Source organism: Hypomesus transpacificus, unplaced genomic scaffold, assembly GCF_021917145.1.
Source record: "Hypomesus transpacificus isolate Combined female unplaced genomic scaffold, fHypTra1 scaffold_101, whole genome shotgun sequence".
Taxonomy (NCBI): domain Eukaryota; kingdom Metazoa; phylum Chordata; class Actinopteri; order Osmeriformes; family Osmeridae; genus Hypomesus; species Hypomesus transpacificus.
In genome coordinates, this window is record NW_025813696.1 from 526,643 (window position 1) to 541,953 (window position 15,311).

The 15,311-nt window shown below is 53.6% G+C and overlaps 3 protein-coding genes across 3 annotated transcripts; 2 read left to right on the plus strand and 1 right to left on the minus strand.

Annotated features, from left to right (window-relative positions):
- Positions 1 to 291: 291 nt before the first annotated feature.
- Positions 292 to 1,389, minus strand: LOC124487790 (fibroin heavy chain-like; the record flags this gene model as incomplete). The annotated part of the gene is made up of 2 exons (XM_047050111.1): positions 292 to 1,297; positions 1,346 to 1,389. Coding segments are annotated over 2 exons (1,050 nt in total), but the record flags the coding sequence as incomplete, so codon positions are not given.
- rad54b (RAD54 homolog B) lies at positions 1,267 to 11,421 on the plus strand. Its single transcript, XM_047050170.1, has 14 exons — positions 1,267 to 1,448; positions 6,894 to 7,127; positions 7,216 to 7,512; positions 7,678 to 7,840; positions 7,930 to 8,155; positions 8,304 to 8,390; positions 8,472 to 8,592; positions 8,825 to 8,964; positions 9,183 to 9,467; positions 9,682 to 9,845; positions 9,979 to 10,240; positions 10,492 to 10,558; positions 10,640 to 10,837; positions 10,907 to 11,421. The coding sequence occupies exons 2-14, from the start codon at positions 7,013 to 7,015 to the stop codon at positions 11,131 to 11,133; spliced, it is 2,352 nt and encodes a 783-aa protein (XP_046906126.1). The 5' UTR covers positions 1,267 to 1,448; positions 6,894 to 7,012; the 3' UTR covers positions 11,134 to 11,421.
- On the plus strand, positions 1,472 to 4,954 carry LOC124487825 (fibrinogen silencer-binding protein). Its single transcript, XM_047050171.1, has 2 exons — positions 1,472 to 3,473; positions 4,210 to 4,954. Exons 1-2 carry the CDS (start codon positions 3,046 to 3,048, stop codon positions 4,763 to 4,765), a joined length of 984 nt encoding a protein of 327 aa, XP_046906127.1. The 5' UTR covers positions 1,472 to 3,045; the 3' UTR covers positions 4,766 to 4,954.
- Positions 11,422 to 15,311: the final 3,890 nt, after the last annotated feature.

Genomic DNA, 15,311 nt, shown 5'->3' on the forward strand with positions numbered 1-15,311 from the left:
CTGGCCCGATACATGCTTGACAGATGCTGTCATTCCAGAAACATGCGCCGCTCCGGAGCTCCCAGCCAGCTGGGTAACCTGTCGAAAAAGCCTCGATTCGTCCCACCCGGTGCCTCGGTGTCCGGTTCTCCAGTCTGCTTGCCCGAGCAGCTGATGCCCAAACTCAGCTTTGACCAGGCGCTAAACAAGGTTTTAATACATCCGTTATCCGTTATCACTCGAAAAGAGCCCCCTCCCACATGTGTCGGTATCTGATGTGGTCTGAATGGGGCTCCTGTCAGTGGAGTAGCGCTAACTGAATACGTGACTGAAGTTACAGATGGATAGTAAAAATAGAGTAAAAATAAATATTTTCCAGGTCCAGAAGAGGTTGGCAGCCACCTTCTTACCCAGGGTGATATGTGATGAGAAGCCCCTGTCCTCCCCTGGGCTGACCACCAGAGCTCCAGCAGCAGACCTGTCCAGAGCCCCAGCACCAGACCTGTCCAGAGCCCCAGCAGCACCAGACCTGTCCAGAGCCCCAGCAGCACCAGACCTGTCCAGAGCCCCAGCACCAGACCTGTCCAGAGCCCCAGCACCAGACCTGTCCAGGGCAGCAGACCTGTCCAGAGCCCCAGCACCAGACCTGTCCAGAGCCCCAGCACCAGACCTGTCCAGGACCCCAGCACCAGACCTGTCCAGAGCCCCAGCACCAGACCTGTCCAGGACCCCAGCACCAGACCTGTCCAGAGCCCCAGCACCAGACCTGTCCAGGGCAGCAGACCTGTCCAGAGCCCCAGCAGCACCAGACCTGTCCAGAGCCCCAGCACCAGACCTGTCCAGAGCCCCACCACCAGACCTGTCCAGGACCCCAGCACCAGACCTGTCCAGAGCCCCAGCACCAGACCTGTCCAGAGCCCCACCACCAGACCTGTCCAGGACCCCAGCACCAGACCTGTCCAGAGCCCCAGCACCAGACCTGTCCAGAGCCCCAGCAGCACCAGACCTGTCCAGAGCCCCAGCACCAGACCTGTCCAGAGCCCCAGCACCAAACCTGTCCAGGGCCCCAGCACCAGACCTGTCCAGGACCCCAGCACCAGACCTGTCCAGAGCCCCACCACCAGACCTGTCCAGGACCCCAGCACCAGACCTGTCCAGAGCCCCACCACCAGACCTGTCCAGGACCCCAGCACCAGACCTGTCCAGAGCCCCAGCACCAGACCTGTCCAGGACCCCAGCACCAGACCTGTCCAGAGCCCCAGCACCAAACCTGTCCAGGGCCCCAGCACCAGACCTGTCCAGGACCCCAGCACCAGACCTGTCCAGAGCCCCAGCACCAGACCTGTCCAGAGCCCCACCACCAGACCTGTCCAGAGCCCTGGCCCGTGTTCTGAGTGCTACAGAGAGTAGTGAGAATCAGACTGATCCTGGAGATGGGCCTGCAGCTGAAGGCGACACAAGATCTGCAGGTGAGATCTACCCGCCACTGCTGTGTGTGTGTGTGTGTTGGTGTACCCTGTCCCTGCACGGTCAGAAGTTTTGCTGGCAGACAGGAGCGGTGTTGGAGTTAAAGGAAGAATCATTTTGTGGCAAATTGCGTACGTTAATTTTTTTGTTTTATATTTTAACTCATCGTGGATATTTTTTGACGTTATGAAGCATTTTTATTTTCTTTGTTCAGATGTAAACGGTGGTATGCTACAGCGTAACTTGTGGGTTACTATTGTCAGAGCACTATAGACAGGCTATGTTGATTGTTGCTGCAGACTGTTGCACTGGGAATGATGTGAACACCCGGGCATGTTTATCCCTTTAGTTCCGGAGATGGGCAGTTACTCCTGTCAATCACAAGGACGGTCTTGAAATGGCTCACGTTTTCATCACGTCTGTACAGGAATATCCGAAACTGATTGTTATAATATCATATCAATATTATGCAGCCTTACCGCCTACCCCTTGCAGCACGTTAACACGTATTTTAAACACCACAGCGCGACGCCAGTCTAGATATCTAGATAACGATAGTCGTGGTGAGGATTATTTTAATGCTGCGTCGCAAGCTTTTATAAATACACAACACACACGCACGCTGTGCCCAGCTACGATGAACCTTGTTTTAACCGGATGAGGCTGTTGGACCGACAGAAGGTCCAGCGTCATGCAAAACAGGCGGGGGGTGCAGCGGCAGCGCGAGGCAGATTAGGACCGTGCTCAGGATCAGTGGGCACACGCGCTCAGGCTCCCCCCTCTTCCACAGAGCAACTAGTGCCTCGCTCTTTTCTCATTTCACACATTTTAACATTTACTTTAGGTACATGTTTTACCCTGGACCACCTCCCCCTTCTTTTGGCCATGCCTGGGCTTGATTTGTATGTTTATCGGTGAAGCCGATTTGGGATTTCTTTTGTCTAAAACTGCGCTTCCTCACGGGCATGCGCAGCACGCGCATGGTCTCGGTTAGTTAAACCAGTACTATTTTCATCTCACTTGCTCAGAACACATAAAGCTTTTTTCTTATACGCCGATTATATGTTATATGAGACACATGATTTCCTCATATCTTCTCCTCCCACACCTTTATTAGAAATGTACTGTAATGCAGAGTGTATGAGCGCGGTGTGCCTGGCTTGAGGTTTATCGAGACCGAGCTGTAAGTAGGTCGGGCTGGGTTTAAGCAGCTTAGCTACGTCAGACTAAGCTGGGAGGAATTCATCCAAAGCCCTCCGCGGTAGGCGGGGGCCTAAACGAGGCTGGCCTAGTTAAGCCTGATTCTTATTGTGTGCGCAGCCTGTTTGTGTTGTGTAACGCAGAGCAGGGAAGACCTCGCCTGACAGACTGGCTCTGTCTAAATGCATGTTAGACAGTTGTGATTGAGAAGAAGGGAGACAAACAGATTCAGGAGAGAGGTAGGAGAGAGTGAGACCTAAACCAGCATTAGCCTCATCAGTGTGCTCAGAAAGGAACAGACCAGAGAGAGAGAAACAGGAGGGTGGAGAAGGGGGAGCAGAAGGCAAGTCTAAGCTAGTGTGCGGGTGTGGAGACGTGTTTAGGCCTGGTTCTGACTTGATGAATCCGCTATGCTCTAAGATGGCGTCAGGCTCAGTGTTCATGTCCAACATGGTGGGTAAGGCTCGCTCCTCCAACTTCACCCTGTCTGAGAAGCTGGACCTGCTGAAGCTGGTGCGCCCGCACGTGCGCATCCTGGAGGAGCACACCAACAAGCACGCCGTCATCGTGGACAAGAACAAGTGCTGGGACACGGTGGCAGAGCAGTACAATGCCCTGGGGGGAGACCGCCCCCCCCGCACCGCCCAGGGCCTCCGCACCCTCTACAAGAGGCTGAAGGAGGCGGCCAAACAGGAAGTGATGCAACGCAGACACACCCAGAGAGAGTACAGAGGGAACATCTCTGAGCCCACCAGGAGAGTGATGGACATGATCCCTAACCTCTTCCACCACGTTCCCCTGCACGACAAAGAGCAGGCACTGCACAGGTATGGGAAACACGCAATTACAATCATACACACTACTCACAATCACACATGCACACACACTTCTACAAAGCCATAGTCAGTACTCCGGTAGTAGTAAGATAGATGTACATGCTCAGAGCGTGAGCCGCACTGTGTGACCTCCCTGTCTCAGAGCCAGACACACCTCCCTGTTACAGCCAGCCAGACACACTAGTGTGCTGGTCCACACAGAGGGGAGGGGCCACCAACACCCCACACAGTCCTGTCAGCTTACACACTCGTGTTGTTACACACTCGTGTTGTTACACACTGGGGCATCCTTCCAATCACACACACACACGCTCCACAGTGTCCAATTGGTTGTTATCGTTCTGTTGTGTGTATCTCTCTCTTCGTCTTTATAACTGCTGTCTTATGACTTGATTACTGAAATAAGTTAGCCAAATGTCATCAAATATTTTAACTTATTGTAGCCTATTTAATCTAGACAGATGTACTAATGAAGTTTGCCATTGAGGTATTTTTACAGCAGTCATATATTCATTTAGCAGATGCTTTCATCCAAAGTGACATGCAGTAGATACATTAAGATACATATACTGTTTATAGATAGATATGAAGTGATATATTGTAAGAATATATATGGTAAGTAATGCAAACATATCACGAGTGGTGTCCTAGGTAACATGGTTCCCTAGGTAACATGGTGTCCTAGGTAACATGGTTCCCAAGGTAACATGGTGCCTGTGTCCCCCAGGTTGGTGTACGCCAAGCCCAGCTCCCCCCTAGAGCACCCAGGGAGCAGCTCCTCTCTGCCTGGCCTGTCTGACTACCCCACCGCCCCCCTCACTATCCACCTGGACGGGGCCCTGGCCAGGCCCGAGCAGGAGGACGACGTCAAGCCTCCGCCTGACCTCACCATCCTCTCCACCCGCGTGGGCCTGGACCTGGAGCCAGAGCAGCTAGACCAGGAGGATGTGGGCAGCGTCCATGGTTATGATGGCTCCCTCTCCCCCTGCCCCTCCTCCGTCAACATTCCTCTCTCCGCCTCGCCACTGCCCCTGCGGCGCGACCTCTACCCCCACGACCTCTACCCCCGCCACGAACCGGACAGGCTCCGCCCACTGCAGCTGGCCAAGGAAGAGCACGAGCTGGTGCTGGCCAATCACAGGAAAGTGGGCGTGTACCTGGAGGAGAAGAGGGAGGGGCTGAAACGGAAGCAGGAGTTGGAGGAGGAGCTTCTCAGAACAAAGATCAAAGTGGAGAAACTGAGAGCTGCCAGACTCAGACATGGCTTACCCCTGCCCCTGTAGCATACACACTGCCCCTGTAGCACACACACTGCCCCTGTAGCATACACACTGCCCCTGTAACACATGTGAAGGGATAATGCTGGGATGTGCATAGCAGCTTGTGTCTGTGGATGACCCAGACCCCGGTCCCAGACCCCAGACCCCAGTCACAGACCCCGGTCCCAGACCCCGGACCCCAGTCCCAGACCCTAGTCACAGACCCCGACCCCAGACCCCAGTCACAGACCCCGGTCCCGGTCCCAGACCCCAGACCCCAGACCCCGGTCCCAGACCCCAGACCCCAGTTCCAGACCCCAGTCCCCAGACCCCAGTCCCAGACCCCAGTCACAGACCCCGGTCCCAGACCCCAGACCCCGGTCCCAGACCCCAGTTCCAGACCCCAGTCCCCAGACCCCAGTCCCAGACCCCAGTCCCAGACCCCAGTCCCAGACCCCGGTCCCAGTCCCCGGTCCCAGACCCCAGTCCCAGACCCCGGTCCCAGACCCCGGTCCCAGACCCCAGTCCCAGACCCCGGTCCCAGACCCCAGTCCCAGACCCCAGTCCCAGACCCCAGTCCCAGACCCCGGTCCCAGACCCCAGTCCCAGACCCCGGTCCCAGACCCCAGACCCCAGTCACAGATCCCTGTCACAGACCCCAGTCACAGATGGACCCCACGGTGGTGGGGGGGCTGGGGGAAAGGGATGAAGGGATGTTTCAGTGCTCTGTGTTGTGATCTCTGTAGTCCAGACTTCTATCCTACTTTTCTTTTTTATTATTAAATCTGCTTGTTTCAGATCCTCTGGTCTTCTGTTTATTACACTTGAGACTGTCCTGCTAGACATCTGACCCCCCGCTCCCTCCTCTTGTCTGCTCTGGATCACTCCTGTCTGCTCTAGATCATTCCTCTGCTCTAGATCACTCCTGTCTGATCTAGATCACTCTTGTCTGCTCTAGATCACTCCTGTCTGCTCTAGATCACTCCTCTGCTCTAGATCACTCCTGTCTGATCTAGATCACTCTTGTCTGCTCTAGATCACTCCTGTCTGCGCTAGATCGCTCCTGTCTGCTCTAGATCACTCCTCTGCTCTAGATCACTCCTGTCTGATCTAGATCACTCTTGTCTGCTCTAGATCACTCCTGTCTGCTCTAGATCACTCTTGTTTGGTCTAGATCACTCCTGTCTGATCTAGATCACTCTTGTCTGCTCTAGATCACTCAGCCCTCCTGAGGATGTCTCATTCTCTTGTCATCCATCAGTCATTAACTTGACAAGAGCCCCACCTCCTGTCTGGAGGAAGGATGTGATCACCTGGAACCTGCTGTATTTATTATATCAACATGCGTCATTAAGCACCTGGCAGCTGTACTGCAGGACTTGTTAACCTTGCTTCTTTTTCAATTATTAACTTTAGACCAACAACTGCCTCTCCCTTTACTCCATGGATGGGAAGGGGAGAGGCCAGGTCTTGTCTTAGACTCCTCTAACCAATGACTGGTGGCTCTTCCTGGGCATGGATCTGAAGGAAAGCCCCTGGCTTTAGATATTTGGATGGCCTCAGATCAAAATCGGCAACAAAGCAACCAAACAGGAAGTTGGGTCATATCTCAGCTAATCTGTGAGAAATCAACCCCAAACTTGGTATTATGACTTGGAACCCACTTCTGAGGCTGTCCAATTAATTTGGTGTCATGTGATCACTGGGCGTGGCCGCAGGAAGCAAAAATGTGTTTTGGCCAATAACTGTTGATTTGTTTGTCTTTATTAAGTGATTCCTTTGTCTCATGATATCTTGGGACGTCCCGTGTGTGACCCATCATCATTTGTGATAATAGCTGAATTGATGCGGCTGCCATTTTGAATTAATTGTCTTCAGACCAAGCCTCACAAAGGCCATCACATGATTTTTTGATTTTCAGAACCGTTTGCCCGGTACAGCCAGTCAAAATGTGCAATTAAGCCATCAAACAGGAAGTTGGGTTGTATCTCAGCAAATCTTTGATGGATTCACACCAAACTTGCTGCATGCACTCGGAACCCTGTTTTGAGGATTGCAAAAGTGTTTTGAGGGTCATTTGACTGCTTGGCCACCACATTGCTGCTTGCAGCTATATTTGGTTAATTGTGTTTTCTTTGTCTGGTTGTTCCAGGGTCCCCCCAGGCTAGCCCCAGATCTCCCCAGGGCCCGGAGCTCCTGGTGGGGTTTTCTTCGGGGCCTGGAGTGGTGGGGTCCGGCTGCGGTCTTGGAGAGGAGCGGTACTTCAGTGTGATGTGGTGCAAGGCCAGTAAGAAGAAGCACAAGCGCTGGGAGGGTGATGCCGTGCTGGTGACCAGAGGACGGAGCGCCACGCTCAAGGACATGGAGGGAAAAGACTTCGGCAAAGGTGTGACACCTCTCCTCTCTGACTCCAGTCACTCTAGCAGAGAAACATTCTCATTCTCATTTGTGTGTGTGTGTGTGTGTGTGTGTAGGTAGTGGATACAAGGTGTCGGAGCTGGTCTCTCTGTGTGAGGGGGAGAGTCTGATGGTGGGGGGGAAGGAGGTGGAGATCATGGGGGTGATTTCAGACGAGGATTTCGCCAGAGGGCGCTGTTTCCATGACGTCCAAATCGACAAAGAGGAGCCACAATCAGCCCCGCCCCCTTCTCGAAGACCCGCCTCCAAGCCGTTCTGTCGACCGACGCTATTGGGTGCAGCGCAGATGGGAGGGGCCAGGCAGCCACAGGGGGAGCACACCTGCAGGCCTCGTCACGACCCACTAGCTCCAGGTATGCTTCCACCACAAACCCAGAGCAAAACATAGTGCCTCTGTCTGAATGAATGATTAAACAGTTAGATAGTTTGATCCTGTGTCTGTCTCTATCTCTCCCTCTATCTCCCCCTCTCTCTCTCACTCTGTCTCTCCCTCTCTGTGTCTCTCCCTCTCTCTCCAGGTGCTCTAGTGATGCCGCGACCCTCAGCCAATCACCAGTGGGCGTGTAACAAGGCGGGCCTCCCGGTGGTGGACGTGGTGGTCGACCCTCACCTGACCTCTCACCTGCGCCCCCACCAGAGAGAGGGGCTGCTGTTCCTGTATGAGTGTGTCCTGGGGATGAGGTGAGACCACAGGACCAAACCTAGCTGGGTAGGAAGTGGTGTTCTTACAAGGTGCTGATAGTAAACCGTGTGTGTGTGTGTGAGAGCAGGGCTGCGGGGCGCTGCGGGGCGATCCTGGCTGATGAGATGGGGCTGGGGAAGACACTGCAGGGTGTGGCCCTAGCCTGGACGCTGCTGAGGCAGGGGCCCTACGGCGGGAGGCCCCTGGCTAAGCGGGTGCTAGTGGTTGCCCCCGGCAGCCTGGTCCAGAACTGGGGGGCGGAGTTTAACAAGTGGCTGGGCCGTGAGAGGATCAGTGTGTTCCCTGTGGACCAGGTGACACACAGCACAATCTCCTGTTCCCTCTCTTCACATGTTCACAGCACAAAATAATGTGGCTTTTCATAATGTTGGAAATAACATGCCTTCTCAGTACTCATCCTTGTGTGTGCGTGTGCGTGCATGTGTGTGCGTGCATGTGTAGGACCACAGGGTGGAGCAGTATGTAGCGTCTCCTCTACACAGTGTTCTGGTCATCAGCTATGAGATGCTGCTGCGCTCTGTGGAGCAGGTGGGTGGGGCCCGTCATGTCCTTTAACTCCAGGGTACACCCCCCGCCCCCGGCTCACTGTGTGTGTGTGTGTGTGTGCAGGTCCAGAAGCTGGACTTTGGGCTGGTGATCTGTGACGAGGGCCACAGGCTGAAGAACAGCAGCATCAAGACGTCTTCAGCTCTCAGTGGCCTCAGCTGTTCACGCAGAGTTATACTGACAGGTACACACACACACACGCTGTCACACACACTGTCACACACACTCTCACACACACTCACACTCTCACTTACACACACACTCTCACATACACTCACACACACACACTCTCACATACAAACACATATATTCCAGAATCTCTCTGCTAGGTCAATTTCATAATACACTTTGATCATTTAGTACAAACCATAAAGCTAACCTCAGTTTGCTGGTCTCCGTGGTAACCTTGGTGGCAGGCACCCCTGTGCAGAACGACCTGCAGGAGTTCTACTCCATCATAGAGTTTGTGAACCCGGGGGTCCTGGGGTCTGCTGCTGCGTACAGGAAGCTGTACGAGGAGCCGCTGGTGCGCTCCAGACAGCCCTCCTGTACAGAGGTATGCTGCTCTCCTGTCTGCGCCACACCAACACCTGTCTGTCTGCGCCACACCAACACCTGTCTGTCTGCGCCACACCAACACCTGTCTGTCTGCGCCACACAAACACCTGTCTGTCTGCGCCACACCAACCCCTGTCTGTCTGCGCCACACAAACCCCTGTCTGTCTGCATTCCATTCAGCTAGAGTAGTGCTTCATCTCTGCTGTGTGCCTGCAGGAGGAGAGGGTGTTGGGAGAGGAGCGGGCGTGCGAGCTCTCGCGTCGGACTAGCTTGTTCATTCTGAGGCGGACCCAGGAGATCATCAACCGCTACCTGCCCCCGCGATCGGATTGGACGTTGTTCTGTGGCCCCGCCCCCCTACAGAGGGAGCTGTACCAGACGCTCTCCCAGCGCGTGTTCCGCACCTGCCTGCAGGGGGCGATGAGCACCACACACCTGGCCTGCATCACCGCCCTGAAGAAGCTCTGCAACCACCCAGGACTGCTGTACTCCACTGTAAAGGTACGCACACACACACCCACACACACACACACACACACGGCCTTGAGAGGAGCATGAGAGCCTCCCTGGACTGGACTAGCTGTTCCGTCAGATTAGCTGTTTGTTCCAGTTATTCTGCACACAGACGTGAGGGATTACAGTGCATGTTTAGTGTGATCCGGGCGTGTGTTTGTGAGATCTGTGTGAGTGATCCAGGAGAGTGTGTGTGATCCAGGACAGGACAGAAGGTGGTTCGGTGGAGAGCTCTCTGTACGAGGGGCTGCTGAATGCCTTCCCAGAGAACTTCTCCTCAGGAGGTTTCAGGACTGCTGACTCAGGGAAGCTGCTAGTGCTGTCAGACCTGCTGGCTGCAGTCAGATCCCTCAGCCCTTCAGACAGGTGAGTCTGCCCGCCCGCCCGCCCGCCTGCCTGCCTGCCTGCGTCGTCATTTATTTACTTAATACCTACTTGTTTTTCTTTTTGCAGGGTTGTCCTGGTCTCTAACTACACTCGTGTGTGTGTGTGTTTGCAGGGTTGTCCTGGTCTCTAACTACACACAGACTCTGGATATTCTCCAGGACCTGTGTGTCCACCTGAGCTACACCTTCTGCCGTCTAGACGGACACACTCCCACCATGCAGAGACAGCGCCTGGTCGACAGCTTCAACAGCCCCCACTCCAAGACCTTTGTCTTCCTGTTGAGCTCCAAAGCAGGGGGGTTGGGGCTGAACCTGGTGGGTGCCTCCCATCTGGTCCTGTATGACATCGACTGGAACCCTGCTAACGACATCCAGGTTAGACAACGATGTGTGTGCTCTCCTCCACCAGGGGGCAGTGTGTGCTCTCCTCCACCAGGGGGCAGTGTGTGCTCTCCTCCACCAGGGGGCAGTGTGTGCTCTCCTCCACCAGGGGGCAGTGTGTGCTCTCCTCCACCAGGGGGCAGTGTGTGCTCTCCTCCACCAGGGGGCAGTGTGTGCTCTCCTCTACCAGGGGGCAGTGTGCGTGTGTTCAGTCAGGTGGCAAACCATGTGTGATGTGTGTTCAGGCTATGGCCCGCGTGTGGAGAGATGGTCAGAAAAAGACTGTGCATACCTATCGTCTGCTCACTGCTGGTTAGTACACACACATACACACACACTACTTTCACACTGCAGGTTGGTGACATGACATGTCTCGGTCTGTGTGTGTGTCAGGCACCATTGAGGAGCGTATCTTCCAGAGGCAGGTGTCCAAGCAGGGCCTCTCTGGGACTGTGGTGGACCTGGGAAAAGGGGCGGAGCACACCAGCTTCTCCTCCAATGAGCTTCGAGATCTTTTCAGTTTTACGGACACGCCCTCTCTCACTCACGAGCTGCTGGACTGCAGATGTAGTATGGACGGCTCGTCCCACGGTAAGGAACCCCCACACACCACCTGTAGAAACAGCTCAGGTTGTGTATTCATCAGTGATCTGTTTGCAGTCCCGGAGGAGGAGGAGGAGGAGGAGCCGGGAAGAGACAGGCCTTGCCAACTGGGTCGTCAAGGTGACCGTGGGGGCGTGGGCCAGAAGCATCTGAGCATGTCTGAGCTGATGCAGTGGAGACACTTCTCTGGAGCCACACACACCTTCACAGATCCCTACCTGGAGCAGGCTCGCAACCACATCTCCTTCGCCTTCCAGTCTACTGTCTCTCACACACCTCACTGATACACACATACACTCACGTCACTGCACCCAACCACACACACACAGAGATGTCAAGTAACAAACACCTTATGAGAAAATGTTATGGTTGACATGAATGATATTGTATGTATAAAGCATTGACTTCAGATGTTCCACCAGAGGACTGTGACTGGAACCTGACAACTGAAACACCTGTCCTTCACTCCTCAGGGGACCTGAGGCACACCCCACACGCTGGGTTTTACTGATGTGTGTTTGATCAACAGTAGGCTATCATTTGTGTCTACATTTTTCATAATAAAATGAGGAAGCTGCAGTAATGTGTGTTATGTAGTGTTAATGTTAGCAATGGACAAATATCCTCTTGTAAATAATTGTGGGTTAATGTAGTAGAGTATGTTTAATATTCAGCTGAAACCTCACATGATAAACTAGATTAGCTATGCTGCAGTGTGTATACAAATTCACACGTTTAAACATTTGCGATGGATGGAGGGCAAGAGAGAGAGCTGGAAGCTTGCAGGTCAGCTTTATCTAACATCCCGCGTCTGTCTCCAGTAATACTGGCCGGGTTTCAGACAATGAAGTTATATTCCTCGAAGATATGTTTTTTCCACACACTTAAACACAGACAGCATAGTTGGCATGGGAGGAATGTTTCTACAAGCCTCCACCAAGAAGAAAGCGAGGATCTCTGCCCACACTTATTAGGTCAATAACACTTTTACTCAGTGGCCTCTGCTGCCAGCCTGTGGGACTGTGAGGATGTGGTGGACTGTGAGGATGTGGTGGGCTGTGGGGATTTGGTGAGCTGTGCGGATGTGGTGGGCTGTGGGGATGTGAGGATGTGGTGGGCTGTGAGGATGTGGTGGGCTGTGGGGATGTGGTGGGCTGTGGGGATGTGAGGATGTGGTGGGCTGTGAGGATGTGGTGGGCTGTGGGGATTTGGTGAGCTGTGCGGATGTGGTGGGCTGTGGGGATGTGGTGGGCTGTGGGGATGTGAGGATGTGGTGGGCTGTGAGGATCTGGTGGGCTGTGAGGATGTGGTGGGCTGTGGGGATGTGGTGGGCTGTGGGGATGTGGTGGGCTGTGAGGATGTGGTGGGCTGTGAGGATGTGGTGGGCTGTGGGGATGTGGTGGGCTGTGAGGATGTGGTGGGCTGTGGGGATGTGGTGGGCTGTGGGGATGTGGTGGGCTGTGAGGATGTGGTGGGCTGTGGGGATGTGGTGGGCTGTGGGGATGTGGTGGGCTGTGGGGATGTGAGGATGTGGTGGGCTGTGAGGATGTGGTGAGCTGTGCGGATGTGGTGGGCTGTGGGGATTTGGTGAGCTGTGCGGATGTGGTGGGCTGTGGGGATGTGGTGGGCTGTGGGGATGTGGTGGGCTGTGAGGATGTGGTGGGCTGTGGGGATGTGGTGGGCTGTGGGGATGTGGTGGGCTGTGGGGATGTGGTGGGCTGTGAGGATGTGGTGGGCTGTGGGGATGTGGTGGGCTGTGAGGATGTGGTGGGCTGTGGGGATGTGGTGGGCTGTGGGGATGTGGTGGGCTGTGAGGATGTGGTGGGCTGTGGGGATGTGGTGGGCTGTGGGGATGTGGTGGGTTGTGGTGGGCTGTGAAGATGTGGTGGGCTGTGGGGATGTGGTGGGCTGTAGGGATGTGGTGGGCTGTGGTGGGCTGTGTGGATGTGGTGGGCTGTGAGGATGTGGTGGGTTGTGGTGGGCTGTGTGGTTGTGGTGGGCTGTGTGGATGTGGTGGGCTGTGAGGTTGTGGTGGGCTATGTGTGCCTGCTAATCCCCAGGGAACCAAGCTGCTGCGTGGGAGTTATGGATGAGGTGTGTGTGTCCCGGTTTATCACTGCTAAATTCATGTGTGCCAGATGAGTGGCAGATTGAATGGACTCCAACATGTCATGTCATTACACAAACAGTTGTGTTTTTTTGTGACCATGACCACTCATGCTGGTGATTGTTAGCCAGGAGTGTTGTGTAATAACTTGGTTTCCAGGCTGTTCAGTGTTAGCAGTGTGTGTGTGTCAGTTGGCAGTGCTGAACATGAGTCAGTCAGTAGATGATCTGAGTCAGAGTTGTGGTCTACAGAAGAAGATCCAGGGGAAAATCTTGGCTTGTGACCCAACTTCTTAGGAGACGTACGTCTGGGCTCTGTCACGTGGTCTGATGAATTACCCCAAAACACAAGCAATCGTCTCTAGGCAACGCTGCTGCAGGCTCCTCCCCTCGCCTGACAGGCAGCACCGTGGACCGTACTGAGGGACACCTCTGACAACAGTCGTTAGAAGGTCACACCGTACTGAGGGACACCTCTGACAACAGGCGTTAGAAGGTCACACCGTACTGAGGGACACCTCTGACAACAGTCGTTAGAAGGTCACAAATGTCTTGTGTCTTCAGCCACAATGCTCCTGTATGTTCAATCCTCTTTCCCAACTCTGCCCTCTGCCTGCTGCTCTAAAAGAGCCCAATGCCGGTCGACTGAAAGAATGTTCTGTAGCAGTGATGGTGGAGTTGAAGGAAGAGTGAAGGGATGAATGACTGGGAGTTTATCCCCTGCACAGCCTGGTTCTCTGCGAGGAAGAATGGTGAAACCAGACTGTTTACCAGACTGGAGGGATTGACCCGGCAGCCATTGTAACATTACTTTCCATTCCATAGAAACAGATAAACCTTAAACCATAGACGAGAAGCTTTATGTGCATATCCATTCCCAAGATTAAAAGAATACTGTGTGTCCCATCCATATGGGGCCTGTTCACAGAGGAGGATGTGTAATAGAGCAGATGGACCCTGCCGTGTCGTGTGACTCCGTTTCTTCTGCCCCATCAGGGTGCGTCATTACTGGGAGAGGGAGGTGGGACTGATGGGTAACTAGAGGTCTAGGAGATGCTGATCCACCTAGGGGTGACAGGGCTGTGTGTACTTGTTTTGGATCCCATCGTACATCAAGCTCAGTTTGCCTCGCTCTCAACCTCTCTCCAGGAAAGAAAAACACTCACCCCATTAACCTGTTAATCCATCTCTCTTTCTCTCTCTGTTAATCTCTCTCTTTTTCTTTCTGTCCCTCATTTTCCTTGCCCTGTTTATCCTCCAGGCTGTTAAATGGCACAGTGGGAGAAGAGAAAGAGACTGTTTTACATGTCTAACCTTCTTGTCTCACACCTTAGGAGCTGAAAGAGAATCCTCTAGTTGGTTCTGTTCCAACCCTACCTTCCTCTGACTCACTTGATTCGTTCCCTCAGCCTCTAACCTCTCCCTGTTTTTAGCTTCACTCCACCCTCCCTCAGCCTCTAATCTCTCCCTGTTTTTTGCTTCACTCCACCCTCCCTCAGCCTCTAATCTCTCCCTGTTTTTTGCTTCACTCCACCCTCCCTCAGCCTCTAATCTCTCCCTGTCTTTTTCTTTACTCCACCCTCCCTCAGTCCCATCCTTCCTCAGCCTCACCTTGACCCTGCCTCCACTCCAGCCTCTAACACTCCTCTCCAACTCTGATCCTAAGCCTCTAACCTTGGAGCCTCTAACCTCGGCTCTCGCTCTCACGCCCAGCCTCACCCTGAGCCTTGGGCTGCTGCCCAGCCTCATGACGCCTGTCCTGGTTAGTCGGTAGAGACCTGGGGACGTCACTCTCCTGGCTCACTGCAGGAGAGTGCTCATTGGTACTAGACCAGAGCTAGGGGATGTAGGAATACCAGTGAGGTGTTGTGCGATTTTGCCAGTGTTTGTGTGTGAGAGGAGAGAAGCTACTATGAGACATCTGACTCTAAAATATGATGCAGTTTTACTCATTATGAATCTATTTCAATTTCAACATCCAGCTCCACCTGCTTGCAGCCTCTGGGCCTGTACCAGTGATCTGGTCACGCTCCAGCACTTAACAGAGATTTGATGTCTCTCTATCATCTGTCCTGCAGATCAGATCAGACCAGGCCTCTAATGCATAGCAGCAGCTCTGACATCAGGACCCGATATAGCTGCCTCCTCGTAATCCCGAAAAAAAAGATTAATGACAAGCATAATCCTGCTATTACTGTAATAACGAACTCTTATTTCCATCCCTCGCTCACACATAGTCACAGTATTTCTGCTTTTGTGGATCAAGGCTTTTAATAGGTTTAAAGAGCAGCAGTGTAACAAAGGGCTTCTATGGGAGTGTCTTGGAAGCTTCATTGACAAAAACAACTATTTCAAA

Excerpts from the sequence above, each read along its gene's own strand:
- LOC124487825 (XM_047050171.1), top strand. The coding sequence starts at position 3,046 with ATGAATCCGCTATGCTCTAAGATGGCGTCAGGCTCAGTGTTCATGTCC. Across the intron at positions 3,474-4,209 it reads AAAGAGCAGGCACTGCACAG|GTTGGTGTACGCCAAGCCCA; the intron begins GTATGGGAAACA and ends TGTGTCCCCCAG.
- rad54b (XM_047050170.1), top strand. The coding sequence starts at position 7,013 with ATGTGGTGCAAGGCCAGTAAGAAGAAGCACAAGCGCTGGGAGGGTGAT. Across the intron at positions 9,468-9,681 it reads TGCTGTACTCCACTGTAAAG|GACAGGACAGAAGGTGGTTC; the intron begins GTACGCACACAC and ends TGTGTGATCCAG. Across the intron at positions 10,241-10,491 it reads ACCCTGCTAACGACATCCAG|GCTATGGCCCGCGTGTGGAG; the intron begins GTTAGACAACGA and ends ATGTGTGTTCAG.